At 42.6% G+C, this 19,809-nt stretch overlaps 2 protein-coding genes across 6 annotated transcripts in view; one reads left to right on the top strand and one right to left on the bottom strand.

Moving 5' to 3' along the window:
- Window positions 1-11,922, top strand: part of ME3 (malic enzyme 3) — a 217,712-nt gene extending 205,790 nt beyond the window's left edge. For all 3 annotated transcript variants that reach the window (XM_025358506.1, XM_025358507.1, XM_025358508.1), the window contains exons 9-15: window positions 3,511-3,608; window positions 3,909-4,022; window positions 5,664-5,769; window positions 6,722-6,864; window positions 7,441-7,614; window positions 10,119-10,217; window positions 11,590-11,922. In XM_025358506.1, coding sequence (XP_025214291.1) covers window positions 3,511-3,608; window positions 3,909-4,022; window positions 5,664-5,769; window positions 6,722-6,864; window positions 7,441-7,614; window positions 10,119-10,217; window positions 11,590-11,751 — 896 coding nt within the window. In that variant the 3' untranslated portion in view covers window positions 11,752-11,922. The remainder of the gene's footprint in view (window positions 1-3,510; window positions 3,609-3,908; window positions 4,023-5,663; window positions 5,770-6,721; window positions 6,865-7,440; window positions 7,615-10,118; window positions 10,218-11,589) is intronic.
- Window positions 11,923-18,906: 6,984 nt separating this feature from the next.
- Window positions 18,907-19,428, bottom strand: LOC112606940 (protein tyrosine phosphatase type IVA 1-like). Of its 3 annotated transcripts, none has more exons than XM_025357914.1 (2): window positions 19,093-19,428; window positions 18,907-19,035 (listed from the first exon to the last, which is right to left on the bottom strand). In XM_025357914.1, the coding sequence occupies exons 1-2, from the start codon at window positions 19,426-19,428 to the stop codon at window positions 18,907-18,909; spliced, it is 465 nt and encodes a 154-aa protein (XP_025213699.1). The 3 variants fall into 3 exon arrangements, with proteins under 3 accessions (XP_025213699.1, XP_025213700.1, XP_025213697.1); XM_025357915.1 differs by having other exon boundaries at window positions 18,907-19,236; window positions 19,306-19,419; XM_025357912.1 differs by having other exon boundaries at window positions 18,907-19,428.
- Between the last annotated feature and the right edge of the window lie 381 nt (window positions 19,429-19,809).

Raw genomic sequence — 19,809 nt, 5'->3', positions numbered from 1 at the left:
ACCTGCTACGACTCCTGAGGCTAAGGGAACAAAGGAAAGAGGAGGTGGCAGTTAGTGGCATTGGTGCCACTTAGTGGCAGCTATGAGGCTAGTTCTCTCAGTGATGGCCAAACTGCAAACTGCGTTCAACTTCTGCTTCAAGAACAAACTGCTGCCGGGGAGTTGAAGAACTAAGGCTGTGGGGCTGGCAGATTTAGCAAAACCAAATGCAGAACACTCAAGTTAAATTTCGGTGATAGAAACAAATAATTTTTAGTGTGTTTATGCTCATATTGCATAGGACATACTTATACTAAAAAAAACTTGTTGTTTATCTAAAAATCAAATTTTACAAAGTGTCCTACATTTTACCTTGCAATCCTAACAAGACGGATGATGCTGGGGGAGGGGGGAACACATTATCCCCCTCATCTAGCCTTTGTCTCCCTCTAGCACCTACTATTGGCAGAGCCCAGCATAGAGCAAGTTGGCAAAGCTGAAAAGTGGTTTGCAGACAAAGCAGTGTAAAGAAGCTGAGAAACAATTACCCAATAATTGGTACAGTCCACCCTTCTGGCTATTCAGCATCCACATACACTGTCTGGCACATATGTACTTCCACATAACAAAAACAACTCTGGCCAGGTGTGGTGGCTGATGCCTGTAATCCCAGCAGTTTGGGAGGTCAAGGCTGGCAGATCACCTCAGGTCAGGAGTTTGAGACCAGCCTGGCCAACATGCCAAAACCTTGTCTTTACTAAAAATACAAAAAATTAGCTTGGCATGTTGGTGGCTGCCTGTAATCCCAGCTACTTGGAAGGCTGAGGCAGGAGAATTGCTTGAATCCAGGAGGCAGAGGTTGCAGTGAGCTGAGATCATGCCATTGCACTTCAGCCTGGGTGACAGAGTGAGATTCTGTCTAAAATTTAAAAAAAAAAAAAAAAACTTCTAACAAAATGCCTCACAACATTTAACTAGTTTTCCAACAAATGAAGACATTCTCACCTTCTCTCCGACATGGGGATAGACAATGTCCCAACAGACATTTTAGTCAGCTCTGGAAGATAGTCACGCTATCCACCTCAAAGCAGAATTAATAGCTCATAAAATTCAGTCACATTTGAAAACTCTGTTATCTAAAGACTAACATGTGGAATTAACCTCCAACAGAACTTATATAAAATAATAGGGAGGAGAAGGGAGAAGAAAGTAGCTCATGTATACCATTACATATAGTCACATTATGATCAAGGAAGAAAAATATGCATGGCTGCTATATTCCTTGTTTCTGTAACCAGTCATGATGTCAAAGATGACTTTTGTAAATTTTTTCTTCAACCTTCCGTTCCATGTTTTCTTGTCCTCAGACAGGACCTCAGGTGGCCGGGATTCTTTACCCAGTAGAGTGACCCAAACCTTCATTTCTGAAGGATCTGAATCCTCCATAGGCCTGAATCTCCTTAGTTGCAATAATATTTATTAATATTTGCTATTGAGCATGGAAATATGAAGATACTCCCCTAGAAGACTCCCCTAGGCTTCAGACATAGCCCTCCTTGTCCTCACTGTCCCTTTGATTATCAAGATGAATCACAACAGCCAGAAAAGTAATCCCCTTCTTTGCCCACTTATTTAGCGGCATGAAGAGCCCCAGCTAGCCAGGGAGCTGTTTCAACTCCCAATTCAATAGAACCATGTCATAAATCCTAATGGAAGTATTTCCTTCTTGGCAACTAAGACCTCCAATCCAGCAGGGCACAAAATTAAAGAGACAGGAAGCAAAAATTCTGTATGTGGATTATTAGGTGAAATGGTGAGAAGAGCCACTCCCATTTCCACCTCGCAATTTCTAGACCCATACATTTTGGCTATGAGAGAAAAACACAATGTCTTGCTTGCTAAGTCATCATGCATTGCATCCCATAAAAGAGAAGCTCATTATCTCCATAAGGTGTTGCTTCCACTTAAGTCTTAAGTAATTCTTCAGTAGGCCATTCTACTGATCTACTAAGCCTGCTGCTCCTGAGTGGCTGAGCACAAGTTAAGACCAGTGAATTTCATAGCATGAGCATATAGCTGCCCATCTTTTACTGTGAAGTAAACTCCTTGATTAAAGCCTTGCTGTCTGTAATATATCTGGATGACAAACAGGTATTTCAAACATCCATAAATGATGGTGCTGGCAGAAGCATTATAGACAAGGAAAGAAATCCATATCCAGAATGTATATCTGCTCCAGTTAGGACAGATTTCTTTCCTGTCCATGATGGGAGCAGTCTAGTGTAATCATCCTGCCACCAGGTGGATGGTCCCCCCAGGGAACGGTGCCCATCAGGAGCTCAGCATTGTTCTCTGTGTTTGACAGGTTAATCATTCAACAGTAACAGGCCAGCTTGGTAAGATGAAGCCCATGCATAGCCTCCATCCTTACCACCATGGCTGTTTTATGCATAAGTCCATTAAGCAAACCCTGGGTGACTAAAGAAAGATGCTGTCTAACATACCCAGGCCATGCCATTTTGTTCACCTGATTATTGAAAGACTGTTTTCATCATGTCCTTTGATAAACTCTCACATGGGGCACAAATATCCTCTTACTCTGTATCTATCCCAAGAGGTCCATCACCTACCTTTTCCCCAGACCTCCTTATCACCAATCTTACTATTTTGTTCTTTCCAAGTCCCTGACCATCCAGCTAAACCATTAGCAACTGCTCATGAATCAATGTTGTGCTAACCATCCCTTGGACGAAAGCATACAACTAAATTTACCACATGAAGTCATGTCCACTGTCCTTCACCATTACCTTTGAAGGCTACCTTTTACTGGGGCTGTGAAGCTGCCACCACCTTACACTTCTAGTTGGTATCAGCATATTATTCACAACAACTTGTAAACCAAGCCCAAGTTTTTTCTCCTTGGTCAGCTACTCTTAAGGAATCCCCAGTGAGGCCTTAGATGTGGATTCAGGGAAAAGTCATGTAGCAGTGGTTCAAATGAATCTGAGCCACCTACTCATACGACTTACTTATTCCTTCCAGACATACTCAAGCCATTTGATGATGGTGTGTGACCAGACACACCCAACCTTATGACTTGGTGGATAAGATACGCAGCTCAGGCCGTATGGTCATTTAATGTCACATGGCCAGGTTGTGTTCTCATTTTTTTAAATGTTTTTATGCATTTAGCCCTTATATAATTCTGAGAGGCTCGTGCTTTTTTTTGTCTTCCATTATATTTATCATTTTCTTTATGAATGATGGTGGTAGCAGCACCTGGCTATCTGATCCCATCTTATGGGGTCAAGTAACAAACCAGGAGCTGTTTCTCAACTTCAACAACAAAAAAAGTTATCTGCAAAAAAGAGCATGGATTTGCACTAAAACTTGCATGCCTACAGGGCATAAGGGCTAAGAAAAGTTGCCTGTTCCTCCACAGGTCCAAGGTGTGGGGAACTCTGCCAAGGGTCTTCTCTTGGGAGCTGGGGGCCTGTGGCCAGAGGTTGATCTCAGGCCACTCTGTTTCAGGCACAGCCTCCGTTGCTGTGGCAGGGATCCTGGCTGCTCTGCGAATCACCAAGAACAAGCTTTCCAATCACGTGTTTGTTTTCCAAGGTGCAGGCGAGGTAGGTGGCATTAAGGGTTTCTTTTGTTGCTCCAGGAAGAGAATAAGAATGGATGGAAGTATATCAAAAAAGGGAGGCCTTCTGGGGTTCTGAAGAGAGGAAGCAGAACAGACATATTGTGATCATTGCAGCTGCCTAGGCTCTGACAATTGGGTGTCTCAAGACAAGGACTTAATTGGGCCTCCTGGGAGTCATGGAGGTGGGGGAAAGAAGAGGGGGTCATTATGGTGAGACATCAGATAAAAATGTTCAGCAGCTGTTTGCCCTGTGTCTGAACATCCACCCTATGGTACCTTCCAGGCAGCTATGGGCATTGCCCACCTCCTTGTCATGGCCCTAGAGAAAGAAGGTGTACCGAAGGCAGAGGCCACAAGAAAGATCTGGATGGTGGACTCTAAAGGGCTCATTGTCAAGGTACTGTCAGTCTGGAGACCTGGAGGTTTCCTGACACCTTACAGCTTCCAGGAACTGGACTGGAAGAGGTCCCCAAGAAGTAAACTGCTCAATCAGAATAGAGAGCAAAACGAGGACAATGGCCTAAACTCCAAAGCAGAAGATTCATCCCTAAGTAGCCTTAATTGTTTCTGTCCAAAAGTTTGTGCAAGTGTGTAGATGTGTGCCCCTTTAGTCTTGTCCCCCACCACTTCCTGACTTGCACTAGCCTCCAGCCACATTAAATCATAGTTTCCAAAAGCAGCCTGCTCTCTGTCTTTCACATCTTTACACATCTTGTTATTCTGCCTGAATTGCTTTCCTCCGTTTTTCCACATGCCAACTCTCAACCCTTAACCCCTTCCCAGTTTCCTCCTTATCTTCTGATAGTGCTCAAATGTTACCTCCTCCAAAAAGCTTATTTCCTGCATCTATGCTCCATACATTGTACTCACCACACTGTACAGAAGTTGTCCCTTTCCAGTTTCCCCACTAGACTACAGTCTTGATATCAATGCCTGGCACATAGTAAGTGCATAATTAATGTGTGAGGCATGAATGAAAGAATGAATGAGAGAGAAATAGTCCAGCTTCCAGCTAGCATGTGTTGAGAGACACAACTGAAGGACCCCTCCGTTAGAGCTATACTCGGTGCTTTAATTCCCAGAATTTCACTAACATAGAGTGTCAGTGAGAGACAAAAAATTATGGCAGAGATGGGAAAAGGGGAAGTACATAAGGACATTGACCAAGAATGGCAGAGATCCTCAGCATAACTGACCTTCTTATTGTTCCATATGGGGCCAGATTTCTTCTGGAAGGAACTTAGCCTTGCAGATTCCTCTTCCTACTCCCACGTCTTTCCAGAGCATAATCTGGCCACAGGTGTAGGCTGCCAGAGACTGCCACTCTTCCCTCTTATCCATCTTTCAACATCATTCTTCTCACTCCATCAAGCTCAACCCTAGCCAAGGAGCTCTCAAAGCTGACATCTTTGCACTGGTTCCCATGAGGCCAGCTAACCCAAAGAAGTCATCAGAAGCATCTGAACCCATTTACCAGCACTTATGCCAGCCTGTCACCCACCCACTTCCATTTGAAGAAATGTGAAGAACTGGAGCTGTTTGGGCATGGCCAGTCATTCTAAGACCTTCCTGGAGCTTAGTTTAGTATTATTCACAGAGGAATTAATGGCTTTTATAAGCATATTCAAATAAGCTCCCTGACCCTGGGTGGCACAGGTCCCCATCCCTCAACTGAGCTTGGGTGGTGGGTGCCTTGGGCCAAAGGGTCTCGGTGAGACTCAGGCATTGCCCGAAAGCCTTTCTCTCCTGGCCCAGGAAGCCAGAATCCTAACAGCTCAAAGAAATTCTTTATGGATTCTCCATATGTGGTTTGGGTTAAAGAAACGTGCACACACACACACATACCCCACTCTCACACTTAGGTCCCACCATGGGTTCTGCCAGGAAATGTAGTCAAGAAGATGGGCCCCAAAACATCTGACAGCTCAGACCAAAGCATGGGGATCAGCAGGAAATGCTCTCAGAGTTTCCAAATGCATCTGTACTCCTGCCCAACAGGCCATCATGACCACAGCTGCTCTGTGTTCTTTTCCTATAGGGGAGGAGCCACCTGAACCATGAAAAGGAGATGTTTGCCCAAGACCATCCTGAAGTGAACTCCCTGGAGGAGGTGGTGAGGCTGGTGAAGCCCACAGCCATCATAGGTAGGAGGAGGGAGGGTACCCACTGCCCAGCCCAGCTAACCCTCTTGACTTGCAGATGGAGAGACAGAAGCTCAGCCAGGAAGCCTAAGTAACCCATGGAAACAGCTATTTCCCCTATCCCAAGTGCAATTCAATGCCACAAACTGTTATTGAGTGGCTACTATATAGAAACCATAGAACTAAGGCACCAGAGTTAGGGCTCAATGATGCAGAAATATACAATACAATGAAAAAGTGCAAGGCTGGTCTCTCTCTTTCTCTTTCTCTCTCTTTTTTTTTCTTTTCTTTTTTTTTTTTTTTTTGAGACAGAGTTTTGCTCTTTCATCCAGGCTGGAGCACAATGGTGCAATCTCAGGTCACTGCAACCTCTGCCCCCTAGGTTCAACTGATTCTCCTGCCTCAGCCTCCAAAGTAGCTGGCATTATAGGTGCCCGCTACCATGCCCAGCTAATTTTTGTATTTTTAGTAGAGACTGGTTTTCACCATTTGGGCCAGGCTGGTCTCAAACTCCTGACCTCAGGTGAACTGCCCCTGCCCCACTGCCCCCCGGCCTCCCAAAGTGCTAGGATTTCAGGCATGAGCCACCACACCCAGCCTGGTCTCTCTAACCACAATGAGATGGGCATTCCTCTCCCAAAGCAGACCCTGGCATCTCCCTGTGTCCTGAGGAGCAGCTCACTGTCCATGGAAATGCCCAGGAATGCCTTCACAGGAGCAGCTTAACTGGCAGGGACCTGAGGTGTACCAGTAGTCCCTTAGAGATGAAAAGGAGGTCTCAGGCAGCTCAAGCAGGAAGATTATTTTCCGTTCTGCTCTCTCAGTCCTTGTGGCAAATGCTGGGCCCAAGACCAAGTCTTTCATGGTGTTCCTAGTTCCCCCCCCACCACCGGCAGAAGAGGAATAGGTTGTTTTTAAAGAGTAGGCATCCCCACTACCCCCCTTTTCCCTGTAGGTGTTGCTGCCATCGCAGGAGCCTTCACGGAGCAGATTCTGAGGGACATGGCCTCCTTCCACGAGCGCCCTATCATCTTTGCCCTGAGCAACCCCACCAGCAAGGCCGAGTGCACGGCTGAGAAGTGCTACCGGGTCACCGAGGTCAGCGGGGAGTCCTTCCTTCCCCCGGCTGAGAGGACATAGTAACAATTACTATGAGTAACCCCATGAGGGTGAAAAATATTCGTACATTGCTGATGAGCAAACTGAGTTTCAGAAAGATGAAGTAACATGCCCAAGGTCACAGAACTAATAAGGAGTGGAGCTGGCTGTCAAACCCAGGTCTGACTCCAAAGCCCAAGCTCTTTGTGCTATGCTGCTTAAGGTTCACTCTTAATAACACAGAGGTTTGACCAGAACCCAGAACCTGAGGCACTTGTACACTCTAGGCCACATTCTGTCATGTCCTGGGTTGGCCCTGCCAGGAGGTGACAAAAATGTTACTGTGAACACCATCACCTTTCAGCAGTTTCTTGGCTGCTAAATAGCAGGTGAGGGCTGAGCTTTCTGGTCAAATGAACAAATGTGCTTTAAATACCTGCCATGTTCTCAGCACGGTGCTGGGCATTTGGGAGAGGATGAAGAAGGGTCCAACATTTGGAAAATAAGAATAGGGGGCCACGATTATTACCCCAAACCAATCTCCAAGTTCATCTCTGGTTTTCTTCCTGCCTCCAGGGCCGGGGGATTTTTGCCAGTGGAAGTCCTTTTAAGAGTGTGACTCTGGAAGATGGCAAGACCTTCATTCCTGGGCAGGGAAACAATGCTTACGTGTTCCCTGGGGTGGCACTGGGAGTCATCGCCGGCGGGATCCGGCACATCCCAGATGAGATCTTCCTCCTGACAGCAGAGGTATCACTGTCCTTGCTCCTTCAAATGCTTGCAGTAGGGTTTGTGGGTTAACACTGGGTCCTATACTGAATCTCTCTTATCTCTTCTGCCCATCTGCCCCAACGTTGCCAGTGGATTCCCAAAGTGCTTAAACCTCAAGCATCTCTCATGGCCACCCTGAAGCTTGACCTCTTCAATCACACATGGGGCTTTTGACAGGGAATGAGGAATAGTGGTGAAGGGTATTAGCAAGAGGCACTAACAGAGGAGGAGACATGCCTCATTCTGCCCCCTGCCTCCTAGCAATGCCATCTAGATGCCTAGACAGAGGAGATGCCATCAAAGCCACCTAAAACTGAGGGCTTGTGGACTATGATAGGTGATGGCTTCTTCCAGCCACAGGCCTTAATCAAATCACTAGAGTAACTGGCGGGAGTAAGCCCCACTAGGACAGTTTTCTGTGAGGGAGGGGGTGGGTGTCATACCTGGTTTTTTCTCCTTGGAAGACCCAGATCTTGAACACTGATATGAGTGTTGGAGATGTACCTGTTCCAGGTATTTTACTAGAAAAGAGCACAAAAGAGTTCTTCACTAGACATGATGAAAACCATGAAATAATTAATTAAGAATGACAACCTATATTCACACTAATGGTTATTGATAACAGTTACAGTGGCTGAAATTACCAGGTGGTTACCAAGTGCCAGGCACCTGACATTTATCCTCGCCCTGACAAAAGCAAGGCACAGAAATGTCTCTGTTGGGAGGTTAAGCTAATCAAAGCCATATATAAATATTAAACATATTTACACATAACAAGCTCCAAAGGCTCTCCTGTAACTTCTAACATCCTTCTGCATTTCCTCCTCACTGAGGCACTGGTGAAAGCCTGAAGCCAATGAGACATGTGTATGGCTTCCACACAGCCCTGTCTGGATCCATTTCTGTGAGTCCCACAGGGAGCTAACCTCATGCACCAGGTCCCTTCTTACTATGTCTAGTCTTTGAGACCTGGCTCTCCAAGGCTGTGCAAATAATGTCTCCTAAAGGCTCTTCAGCTGCCCCCTGCCCCATGCACACTACTTATGACTTTGTGTTACAGTTCTCTCTTCATCTTGTCTGAGTACTCTGTTTTTCTTCTCATTGCTATGGTGGGTGTTCTTGTCCTGTAGCTGTGAGCAGAGCTGTGTGAAGCCCCCATTGGATGGAAAGAGTCACTTTCTGCTTGAAGTCAGCCTGAAAGCAACGTCCCCTGTTGAGTAGAAACACAATTGCTAGAGCCCTTCCTGTGCAATACCATGAGACATCCACACATCTGCCCCACTACCTCCAGTACAGTGAGACAGTTCAGCTCCATCATTTCATGAACAGTGTCCATCAATTATACAGGAATCTCTCCTGGATCTACTTATCATCACCCACTGTGAGGAAGATAAAGCCCCTCCCCTATAGGAGCTCACATTACGGTCTTCAAAGGCCTGGCAAGTTATATTTCTGAAAAGGGTATTTTTAGTGAAGATAATTTAAGTTGAATTTGATTTTCAATTAATATAGGCTTTAAGGAGATGTGCATGCACCACCTCATTTCATTGTAACGACTCTGTAAAATAGGTCAAGTTTGACCTATGACCAGTGAGCATTTGACTGAATGAATGGAAAAGAAAGATGGAAGTGTGAGAAGGAGGTAGAGGGGGAGGCTCACTTCCCTCATATCTGAAAACATTGAGGAGAGACCAACTTCTCAGTCTTGTCACTTCTAAGACACACAGTTCTCAGAGAGCACAAGTGGCATTTCCCAAGTTTAAATTTAACACCAGAAGACTGGGTGGGAGTAGATTCAGAGCCACCACATTAAAGAGGTTGATTTGCAAGGCTGAACAAACTCCAGCGTCTTAGCCTGGAGGATGAGGGCCTGTGGCAGATGAGGCTTAACCCTCAGAGGCAAGCTCTGAACCTGGAAGGGAAGCTATGGGAGGCTCTGTTCTCAGGATGATGTGCTTAGGACATTTATTCCAATAAGGTATGAGGCTCAGTCACTCACTGGAGGAGAGGCCTTCCTCAGACTGAGACCAGGGCTGGAAGGAAGAGCTCCAGGAGACTGAACAAAAAGATATAACATAGGCTAGATGGTCACTCAAGATGGTACCAAGCACGTGGAAGGAGGCTGGGACCCAGGAAGCGAGGGACCCAGGGATCCCCATGCAACAGGCTGGACCAGCCAAGAGGAGATCTCATAGCCTTTGCTTTGCAGGCCACAAATTTATTCATCTTGGCTTTAGTGATTTTCTTTTGGAATTCAGAGACACTTAATGTTGTTTTAAGCCTCAGCCAGTCTTACAGTACAGAAAGGCTGTGTCCTCTCTTAAGCCCAAGCATTAAGCTTCCCTGGTAACAGAGCCAACAGTTGGAACTGCAGTGTTTGACTAACTATGCAGGGTGGGGTAAGTCTCTAGGGTAACGGGTTGGGCTTGTTTTGGGAAGGCTGAGACTCAGCTTATTCTTCTCCGTTCTCTCCTTCTCCCCAGCAAATTGCCCAGGAAGTCTCTGAGCAGCATCTGTCCCAGGGGAGACTGTACCCACCACTGAGCACCATCCGAGACGTGTCTTTGAGAATTGCCATCAAAGTAAGGGGCATCCTACCCCTGTAATATGGGTAGTGAGGCTCAAACACTTTGTCTGTCTGTGACTTTAGGAGGGTTAAGGGGATGGAAACTGTGGAGATATTGGATCTTCTTGAGCTGCACTACACGTAACCCAGAGGCTGGGTGACAAACTCTTGTTTGCAGCTTGAGCTCCACCCCAAACAGCCACCCAGGCCAGTTCTGGGAAAGCTCCTGGATTTCCCCTAATACACTAAGCAGAAAGGTCATCAAAGTCCATGGACCAGAATATGGGAATATTTTAGAAATGACTCATAAGCGCCCATTTATAAGAAAGGTCAGCTTGCATAGCATCATGGAAAAAGCTCAGACTTTGGGGTCCCAGCTCTGCCAATCAGCAATGGTATAACATTGGCCCAATCACTTCACTTCCCTGAGCCTCAGTTTCCTCCTCCTTCAAAGGGCCAGTAGTTCCTCTCCCAGAATTCTGGAGATTGGCAGAGAACAGTGAAAAAGCTCCATACCCAGTGCTCTCTCGGCCAGGGTAAATCTCTTTCTTCCCCTTTTTCTCAGAATGCCTGGCTATGGGGTGATCAGTTTCATGGAATATTCCAAACTATAAAACTGTGCAGAGATGATGGGTTTTCAAAGAATCAGAACATGGTGCAATAAAGACTGGCCCAACATTGATAACTGTTAAAGCTGGATAATAGATACATGAGGGTTTATCATACTATTATTTCTATTAGTGTGCATGTTTTACATTTTCTATAAGTTTAAAAATAATTTCAGAAAATGCATTGTACAACAGCACACACTACTCACAAGTTGTCAGAATTCAGAATCAAGCCTCAAGATTAACAGTCCAGCTCAGGGTCCAGCTTCACCCTGTCAGTTTCTTCCTTTGGGCGATATTTAGATTCACATTCTCCTGAAGCCAAATCTAATACCCAGAGAACAGTGTCCAGGCTGTTCATCCAATTTAACCCATATTCTAGTGGGAAAAAAAAGTCAGGTTCTGGACACATTTGCCTGTCGTCTAATTTTATCAACACTGCTCCAGAGAAAAGTCTCTTTACTCCCATTTTACAGATGAGGAAACTGAGGCTCACCAAGGATAATATCACCTCTGAGGACCCACAGGCCTTTGGAAGCAGGCAGAATTTATGCTGAAGCCTCTTGATCCTGGCTCAGTATTTATTCCACTATGTTGAAGCTGCCTGTTCAGAAAGAAAGCTTAAAATCCTTCCTACCCAGTTGTTTCATGAGTGATACTCATGAAAGGAACAAATCTGGTTCCTTAAGGTGTATTCCCCTCCCGCATGACCCCAAGCAAGGATCCTTACGCAGGTTTCCCCTTAGATCCGGTTCCTTAGCCAAACGTGTTTTTCTCTAGGTTCTCGACTACGCGTACAAACACAACCTGGCTTCCTACTACCCGGAGCCTAAGGACAAGGAGGCTTTTGTAAGATCCCTGGTCTACACTCCAGACTATGACTCCTTTACACTGGACAGCTATACTTGGCCCAAGGAAGCCATGAATGTTCAGACGGTCTGATGCAGTCTCAGAGCCTGGTATGGGGCTAGATGAAGCCCAGAGTAACACCCACAATATAAATGGGTTCCAAAATGGCCCAAGTGAATCCTTGTCGCTGTGTTTTTTCTTTTAAACTTTCTGGTATGAGAGGAGATGCCAAGGCATACAGTGAATAAAAGCCTTGTCTCTGAAGGCCCTGGGAGTTCACTTTTCTGAACCCTCCTCTGAGTTCCTTCCTAAGCATTTCTTCATCCATTAATCACCAACTATTGGCCAGGCCTTGCGGGAAATGCAGAATCTCACCTAGAATCCTGCCTTTACAGAGCTCTGGCTCTAGTGGAGAAAACTGGACACAATTCATTTTGCCATAAGGGAGAAAGTGGTAAGTTCATGAAAGAAGAGCCGATAAAAACTGAGGGCAGTCAGAAAAGGGAGAGGATGCTTCCTATGGAAATGTAAGAGAAGGCTTCAGGGACAGCAGTGTTTGCACTGAGTCCCAAGAGGAAAAGATGGGTGGGAGTCATGGGGAGATGAATAATGTGAGCACAGCCACTAGCCAGAAAGCACAGTCCACCCATCAGGGAGTTTAGTCCATGTCAGCAACACACGCCCTTCAAGACTCGGCAGTGCGTGAAATTAAGAGTGGCTAGGGGCAGCTCGCTAACTATTCAGGTCACTGCCCTTAGGTTGCTGAGTCTTAGACATTCTTTTTTCTAAAAGGAAAACCAGAGAAATGTGGGTGGGGATGGTCAGCCTGCCAAGGAGTGAGGAGGAAGAGAGGCAGTGAGAGGAAGAGCACCACAGGGAGTTCTAGGGAAGACTTCATTTCATTTTCCTGGCTCTGGAACACACTCTGGCTTCCATCCTTCACTCTCTGAAGTAGTTGAGCAATCCAAAGCAGTTTTCTTAGTGAGTAATATCAGTCCATCCTGGGTGTTTCTTAGACCAAGTTCAGTGCTAGCCTTCATCTCTCTCATGTTCAGCAGAGCCCATATCATAGGGGTGGGGGCGGGAGAGAGCTTGCAGCCCCCTGAAATTAGATACTACTAAGATGTTAAGACATGTTGAGATGGCAGCTTCCAGCCTCTAATTTCATTGTATAATAAAGGAATCAATAAATCATGCTTAGGGCCCTACTCCTGCTGCCACCTCAGCCTCAGGATCTCCACTGCCAGCAACGAATAGGTCCTATATGACCAACTCTCAAGGACAGACTAGATGGACTATTAGACTTATAGAGGAGTAATTAGCAGAGATACCACTCACCTCTTGCTCAAGTCTTATTCTTCCAAGAACTACTTCCTTGGTGCTGATATTTCCTCGGTGCTGATGAAGAATATCCTGAGAAAACATCCCTCCTCTACGATCCTTGGGCTCATAGAGAATGAAAAACTATTCAGAAGAGAGTTTGAAGAGCGAAGCTGGAATCTGAACACCATGGAATTTTTGGCACTATCTTTTAACATCATGTCCCACAACTTCTTCTGTACCTCTGCTACATATCCTTTATAATCAATATAGTAGAAAAGAAAAGCGATCGTAGAGAAAATCAGTGAAAGCAAAATAGGTTTTTTGAAATGATTAAATAAACAAACTTCCACTATACTAAACAAGACAAAAAGAAAGAAGATACAAATTACACTTCCTTTGTTCCAGCCACACTGACCGTCTTGCCAGCACTAAGCACATGTGCTTTCAAGCCTGTGCTGATATTATCCATGCTTGGTCTCTCCTTCTGGGAAGTCCTTCCCTTCCCCTTTTTCCTCTTTACCGATTAAATTTTAGTTCACTCTAACTTTCTGCCTGGAAACAGCATTCACCCTTACAATTCAAATGCAATTGGCTCTATAGAGTAACAGAATCAATAACTAAATTAGAAATCAATAAACAGAAAACTATGGGAAATTCCAAAATACTGGAAAACAGTACATTTCAAAATAACCCACAGATCAAAGAAGAAATCACAAGCCAAGTTATATATGTTGAACTGAATTTTTAAAATCATATGAAAATTAATAAGATATAGCTAAAGCAGTATTTAGAAAGAAACTTTATAGCTTTAAAGGTTGTCATGGTTAATTTTACGGCACCACAGGGTGCCCAGATATTTGATCAAATGTTATTCTGGGTGTTTCTGTGAGGGTATCTTTGGATGAGATTAACATTTAAATCATTAAACTAAGTAAAGTAGATTGCCCTCCACTAATTGCCCTCATCCAATTAGTTGAAGGCCTGAATAGAAAAAATGGATTGACCCTCCCTTGAGTAAGAGAGACTTACTCCTACCTGATGCCCTTCTAACTGGGATATTGGCTTTTTCCTGCGTTTAGACAGGAACTATACCATCATCTCTCCTAGGTCTCCAGCTTGCTGACTCACCCTATAGATCTTAGAATTCGACAGCTTCCATAATCATGTGAGCCAAGCCAATTCCTTATAATAAATCAACAGAGAGAGAGAGAAAGATCCTATTGATTCTGTTTCTCTGGAGTTACCCTGACTAATGCAAATTCCTATATCAGAAGAGAAAGAAAGAAAGAAAGGAAAGAACAAAAGTCTCAAGTGAATAATTTAAACTTCCTCCTTAAGAAACTGGGGTTGGGGGACAGCAAACAAAATTCAAAGCAAGTAATGATTAGAGCACAAATCAATATATCTATAATAAGTAATGAAATTAGTAATTAAAAAATCTTTCCCCCAAGAAAAGCCATGTCCAGATGGCTTCATTTGCTGGAATTTATCAAATACTTAAGTAATAACACCAATTATTCAGAAACTCTTTCAGAAAATAGGGGAGGGAACACTTCCCAAATCATTCTATGATACTTGTATTGCCATATCAAAGCCAGATAAAGGTAGCACAAGAAAAGTACAGGCCAATATCCTTCATGAATATAGATGCAAAAATCCTAAACAAAATATTAGCAAACCAAATTCAGCAACATGAAATTTAAAAATTACATACAACAAACAAGTGGGCTTTATCCTCAGAAATATAGTTTTTTAACATTCAAAAATTGTTCAGTATGGTTGTTCAATAATATTAATAGAACGAAAGACAAAAAATCATACAATCATGCCAATAGATATGAAGAAAGCATTTGAAAAACATCAACGCCTGTTTATGAAAAAACTCTAAACAAAGTAGAAATAGAAAAGAACATCCTCAACAAAGGACATCTATAAAGAGCCAAAGATAATATTTAATGGTAAAAGAATGAACACTTTCTCCCTAAGATCTGGAACAAGGCAAGGATGTTGTATTTACCACTTCTAGTCAACACGGAGGGTGTTCAGCCAGTGCAACAAAGCAAGAAAGAGAAGCTAAAGGTGTCAAGACTGGAAACAGAGTTAATACTGCCTTGATTCACAGAGGACCTAATCCTGCATGTAAAAAATGCTAAAGAACACATACACATTCATTCATTCATTCATTCTCTCTCTCCTCTCTCTCTCTCTCTCTCTCTCTCTGTTTACTGGAACTAATAAATTAGTTTTGAAAGGTCACCAAACACAAGGTTAACATACAAAAACCAGTTGTATTTCTATATGCTGGCAGCAAATGATCTAAAAATAAAATTAAGAAAACAATTTCATTTACAACTGCATCAAAAAGAAAAGATACTTAGGAATAAATTTTAGAAGTGCAAGTATAGTATACCGAACACTACAAAACATTGCTGATAGAAATTAAAGATCTAAATAAATTGAGAGAGATTCTTTGTTCATGGATTCGAAGACTTAATATTGTCAAAATTGCAATTCTCTTCATATTGATCTATAAAGTCAACACTATACCTATCAAAACCCTTGTAGGCTTTTTTGGTGGAAACTTACAGGCTGATTCTAAAATGTATACGGAAATGTAAAGGATCTCAAATAGTCAAAAAAAAGTATAAAGAAGAACAAAGTGCCCTATTCAATGTCAAGAACCTTCCATAAAGATACAATGATCAAGACTGTGTGGTCCAATAGCAGAGCCGTGAAATCAATCTAAGTTTCCATCAGTCGATGGTTGGATAAAGAAAATGGAGAAGAAAATGAATATATATGTACAATGGAATACTATTCAGCCATAAAAAAGGAATAAAATCATGTGTTTTGCAGTAACATAAATAGAACTGGAGGCCCTTACGTGAAACAATTCAGAAACAGAAAGTGAAATGCCATATGTTCTCATAATTGGGAACTAAATAACGCATACACAGGAACAAAGAATGTGGAATCTCACTGGAGACCTGGAAGGATGGGAGGGTGGAAGAGGAGCGAGGCATAAGAATTTACTTAATGGGTATAATGTGCACTATTTGAGTAATGATTACACTAAAAGCCCATACTTCACCACTATGCAATATATGCATGTAACAAAACTGCACTTGTACACCTTAAATTTATACCAAAAAAAGACTGTGTGGTCATATAAATAAATGAAGCAGAACTGAGAGTTCACAAATAAGTTTTTACATTTACGTAAATTGGCTTTTAATCAGAATTACTAAGGTAATTCATTGGGGAAAAGAGAGTCTTTTGAACAAATTGTGCTGAAACAATTGAATATCCACATGCAAAATAAAGTTAACCTAGCCACCTCACACTAAACACAAAAATTAACCTTTACACATCTCAAAACAAACAAAAACTAACCTGAAACGGATCACAGACCTAAATGTGAGAGCTAAAACTGTAAAATTTCTAGGAGAAAATATAGCAGAAAATCTTTATGACTTAGGTTGAGGGGAGTTCTGAGATACAACTTTAAAAGCATGATTCATGAAAGAAATAAATTGTGTTTCATTAAAATTTAAAATTTTGCACTTTGAAACACTTTTTTGGGGAGGAAAAAAGACAAGCAGCAGACTGGGAGAAAATAATTGCAAATCATACATCTGATAAAGACATTGGATCCAGAATATATAAAGAACTACTTCAACTTAATAAGAAGATGACAATTCAAATTTTAAAATGAGGAAAATATTTAAATCAGCATTTTATCCAAAAAGATAGGTGAATGGCTAACAAGCACATGAAAAAATGCTTAACATTATTAGTAATATGAAAATTAAAACCACAATGGTATAACTACGCTCACCAGAATGGCTATAATAAAAAAGAGATGTGTTGGTAAGAATGTGGAGAACTTTGTCTCCTAAGCACTATTAGATTGAGGGGGAGTTCCTTTGCCTTTTAAGTCTTCACTCTAACTCCCCAGCCTCCCATACATAGCCCCAGTATTCAGCAAGTATCATTTAAGAGAGGGGATGCTGTGGTTGCACCACCTAGATCCTGCCTTGGGTCTGAAACACTCATTCCTCCAGATGCCATTATCAGCTGAGGGCCCACAGCTGCATTGCTCTCTAGGCATTGCCCTCAACAGAAGGTGAATGCTTCACCCAAGATTATGCCGTCATCCCCAAGGGAAGCCTACAGGCAATGACTGGTTGATTCAAGGGCCCAAAGGCCCAGCTTCCTAGCCTCAATTGAGAACACCTCTAAATAGCCATCCCATCCTCAGAGCTCCCTATGAGACTGCCTGAGGCTACTGTTGCAACTGCTATGTATCACCATTCAACTTCTTATGCCCTATCCTATTTCTCTTGCTCCCCCATAGGTGTGGTTCCCTGAGAAGACACCCTAGTAATCCTTTGGATGCCAATCTCAGATTCAGTGTCTGTTTCCTGGGGAACTCAACTTATAACAGGTAGAGGAAACTGGCCAAAGTTCTTAATTTTCCAATTTGTTGCACCAGCCCCACGTGACCACCAAAGGCTTTTCTGGGTTTCCCTTTCCCTCAGGACAGACCCTCTTCATGGACCAAGCTTGATCCTTATTAGTCCATGTCCAGAATCAGTAAATGTCCCTAGAAAATAAAATGGTCACTTACCTCAGGAGGCCTCCTCCCTCTCTGGAATTCCCATTCACCTAGTCCTTATTGCTTTCATAGCTCTCACATATCTTTAAATATGATCTTTATAATTTTTCCATCTTTTTCTAGTTGTTGCAGGAAAAGTTTTAGGCTGCCATGACCTACTACATCCTATTTAGAAGTGGAAGGCTCTAGAGAGATTTTCAAAATTACAGATGTGTGGATATTAACTTCTTTCCTAATTTAATTGAATTGTGGTGATAAAAGGTGTTCTGTATTTTTCAAATAGCTTAAAATGTGCTGAAATGGGTTTATAGTCAAATATATGGTCAAATGTAATAGTTCATGTACTCTCATAAATACGTATTCTCCCAGTGTTGGATGCAATGCCCTTTGTATGTTCATGGGATTGAGTTTGTTGACTGTTTTGTGTAGATCTATATCCAGAATCTTGATTTTGTGTACTTGATCTGCTTCTGAAAGAGGGACAATAAAATTTCCCACTGCTATAGTAAACTTGTCAATTTTCCTTGTAATTCTGTCCATATTTGCTCTATTTACCTTGGACCAATGCATATTTACCTTTTAAAACACATTTACTAAATTAAAAGTCCTAGTTCATATGTTCTGCACAAGATCAAAACAACATTTTACTAGAAATATTTCATAGTCTCCTCTCATTTTGTCTTCAGGGCCCTCCCTGTTAAGTTACACCCCAACCATAAACATCAATGATAAGGCCTTTTTATCTGAAGACATTCAACACATATGCTTCTGTACAACGTGGATTTTGCATGAACTTTCAATCAGACGTTGATTTTTCAAAATGGAGGTTTTCATAACAAAATGAGATTAGAGAAAGACATCAGATAATCACAAGATGTGTAAAGACTCCAACAAAATCACCTGTTGGACAAACTTGATGTATACTGAGACCCATGTGGGATGGTAAACATGAAGCAGGCAAATAATCATATAGGCCCTACTTGCAGTGTTTGATATGACTATAAGGCATGAACTACATAAAGTTATAGTTCCTGGAGTTTTAATTCTGTATGACACTAAAAATAAACAAATTTTGTACTGGGGATCTTGGCATCTAATCTGCAGATTTCTTATGTATTTTTTCTGGCATGGGAATAGCACTAAGCCAAACATAGAAGTTGCATTTCTGTTAAATTCGTGGCTTTTCAATATCCCTGTGGAAGCTTCATCAGACTTATTCACTAAGCCCATATGTTGGCTAAAATGTACAATAAATTAGGTCTTGTCTGAAGTCCCACTTTCAAGGCAATAGCATCAGGCAGTCAGGTTTATTGAATACAACAGTTGTTTCTGTGACCAGTGGAGTCTTTGAAGCAAAGCCGCATTTGAGAATGATATTTCTCCAAATACAAAAGTTGCTTGCTGTTAAAAGCGCCGCGCCGTTTTTCTCTTATAAACTGTACTGCATCTTCGTTTTTCATTCCACTTTCAATTAATGCTAGAGCAACAAGCACCGGAGTCCTCCCAAGACCTGCAACACAGTGAATGGCAATACAACAACCAGGTTCTTCACGAAACTTAACGTCTACAAGACTTAACCAGTCATCAACAATCTGGTTGGATGGTGATGAACCATCATCAAAAGGCCAATCCAGAAACTGGATGCCTTCTTTCTCCACAAGAGCAGGGTCATAAGTTGTTTCACATACTCTTACCATTGTGGTAACCCCGTATTTCTTAAGTTCTTCTATAAATCTGTTTAAGGTCGAATTGGTTGGGTTGTGTATGATTAGAAATCTCATGTTCCCGTATGTGACTTCCACTGGAGCTGGGTGATTCATTGGAGCCATGTTAATTTAGTTAAAAAAAAAAAAAAAAAGACACTGATATAGTTATGAAAAAAATTAAAAATTTTTGAATACAGAAATGATGTCAAGAAACTGAAGTCTATGCCAATATACTCCACTTGAAATTTACAGAGCTTTGAATATGAAGTTGATACTGACAGGAAATGAAATGAACCTTCCAACAAGAAGCCGCGGTTCTTCAATTCAGTAATTCTCAGCCAATGGAAAGGAAGTGTGCCAAGGGTTACCCCATCTAGGTCAGAACTCTTGTAAAATGCTCTGATGATCTCAGTTCTACACTTCTGTGTCCAGGTGACCTGCTTTGCGGGGACTTCTTGGTGGGGCAGTAACGACTCTCTCCACCATTCATTTGTCCTCATAAAG

The sequence above is a fragment of the Theropithecus gelada genome, chromosome 14 (genome assembly GCF_003255815.1).
Source record: "Theropithecus gelada isolate Dixy chromosome 14, Tgel_1.0, whole genome shotgun sequence".
Taxonomy (NCBI): Eukaryota; Metazoa; Chordata; class Mammalia; order Primates; family Cercopithecidae; genus Theropithecus; species Theropithecus gelada.
The sequence above is the reverse complement of the archived record's forward strand: the minus strand, read 5'-3'. Positions and strand labels throughout refer to the sequence as shown.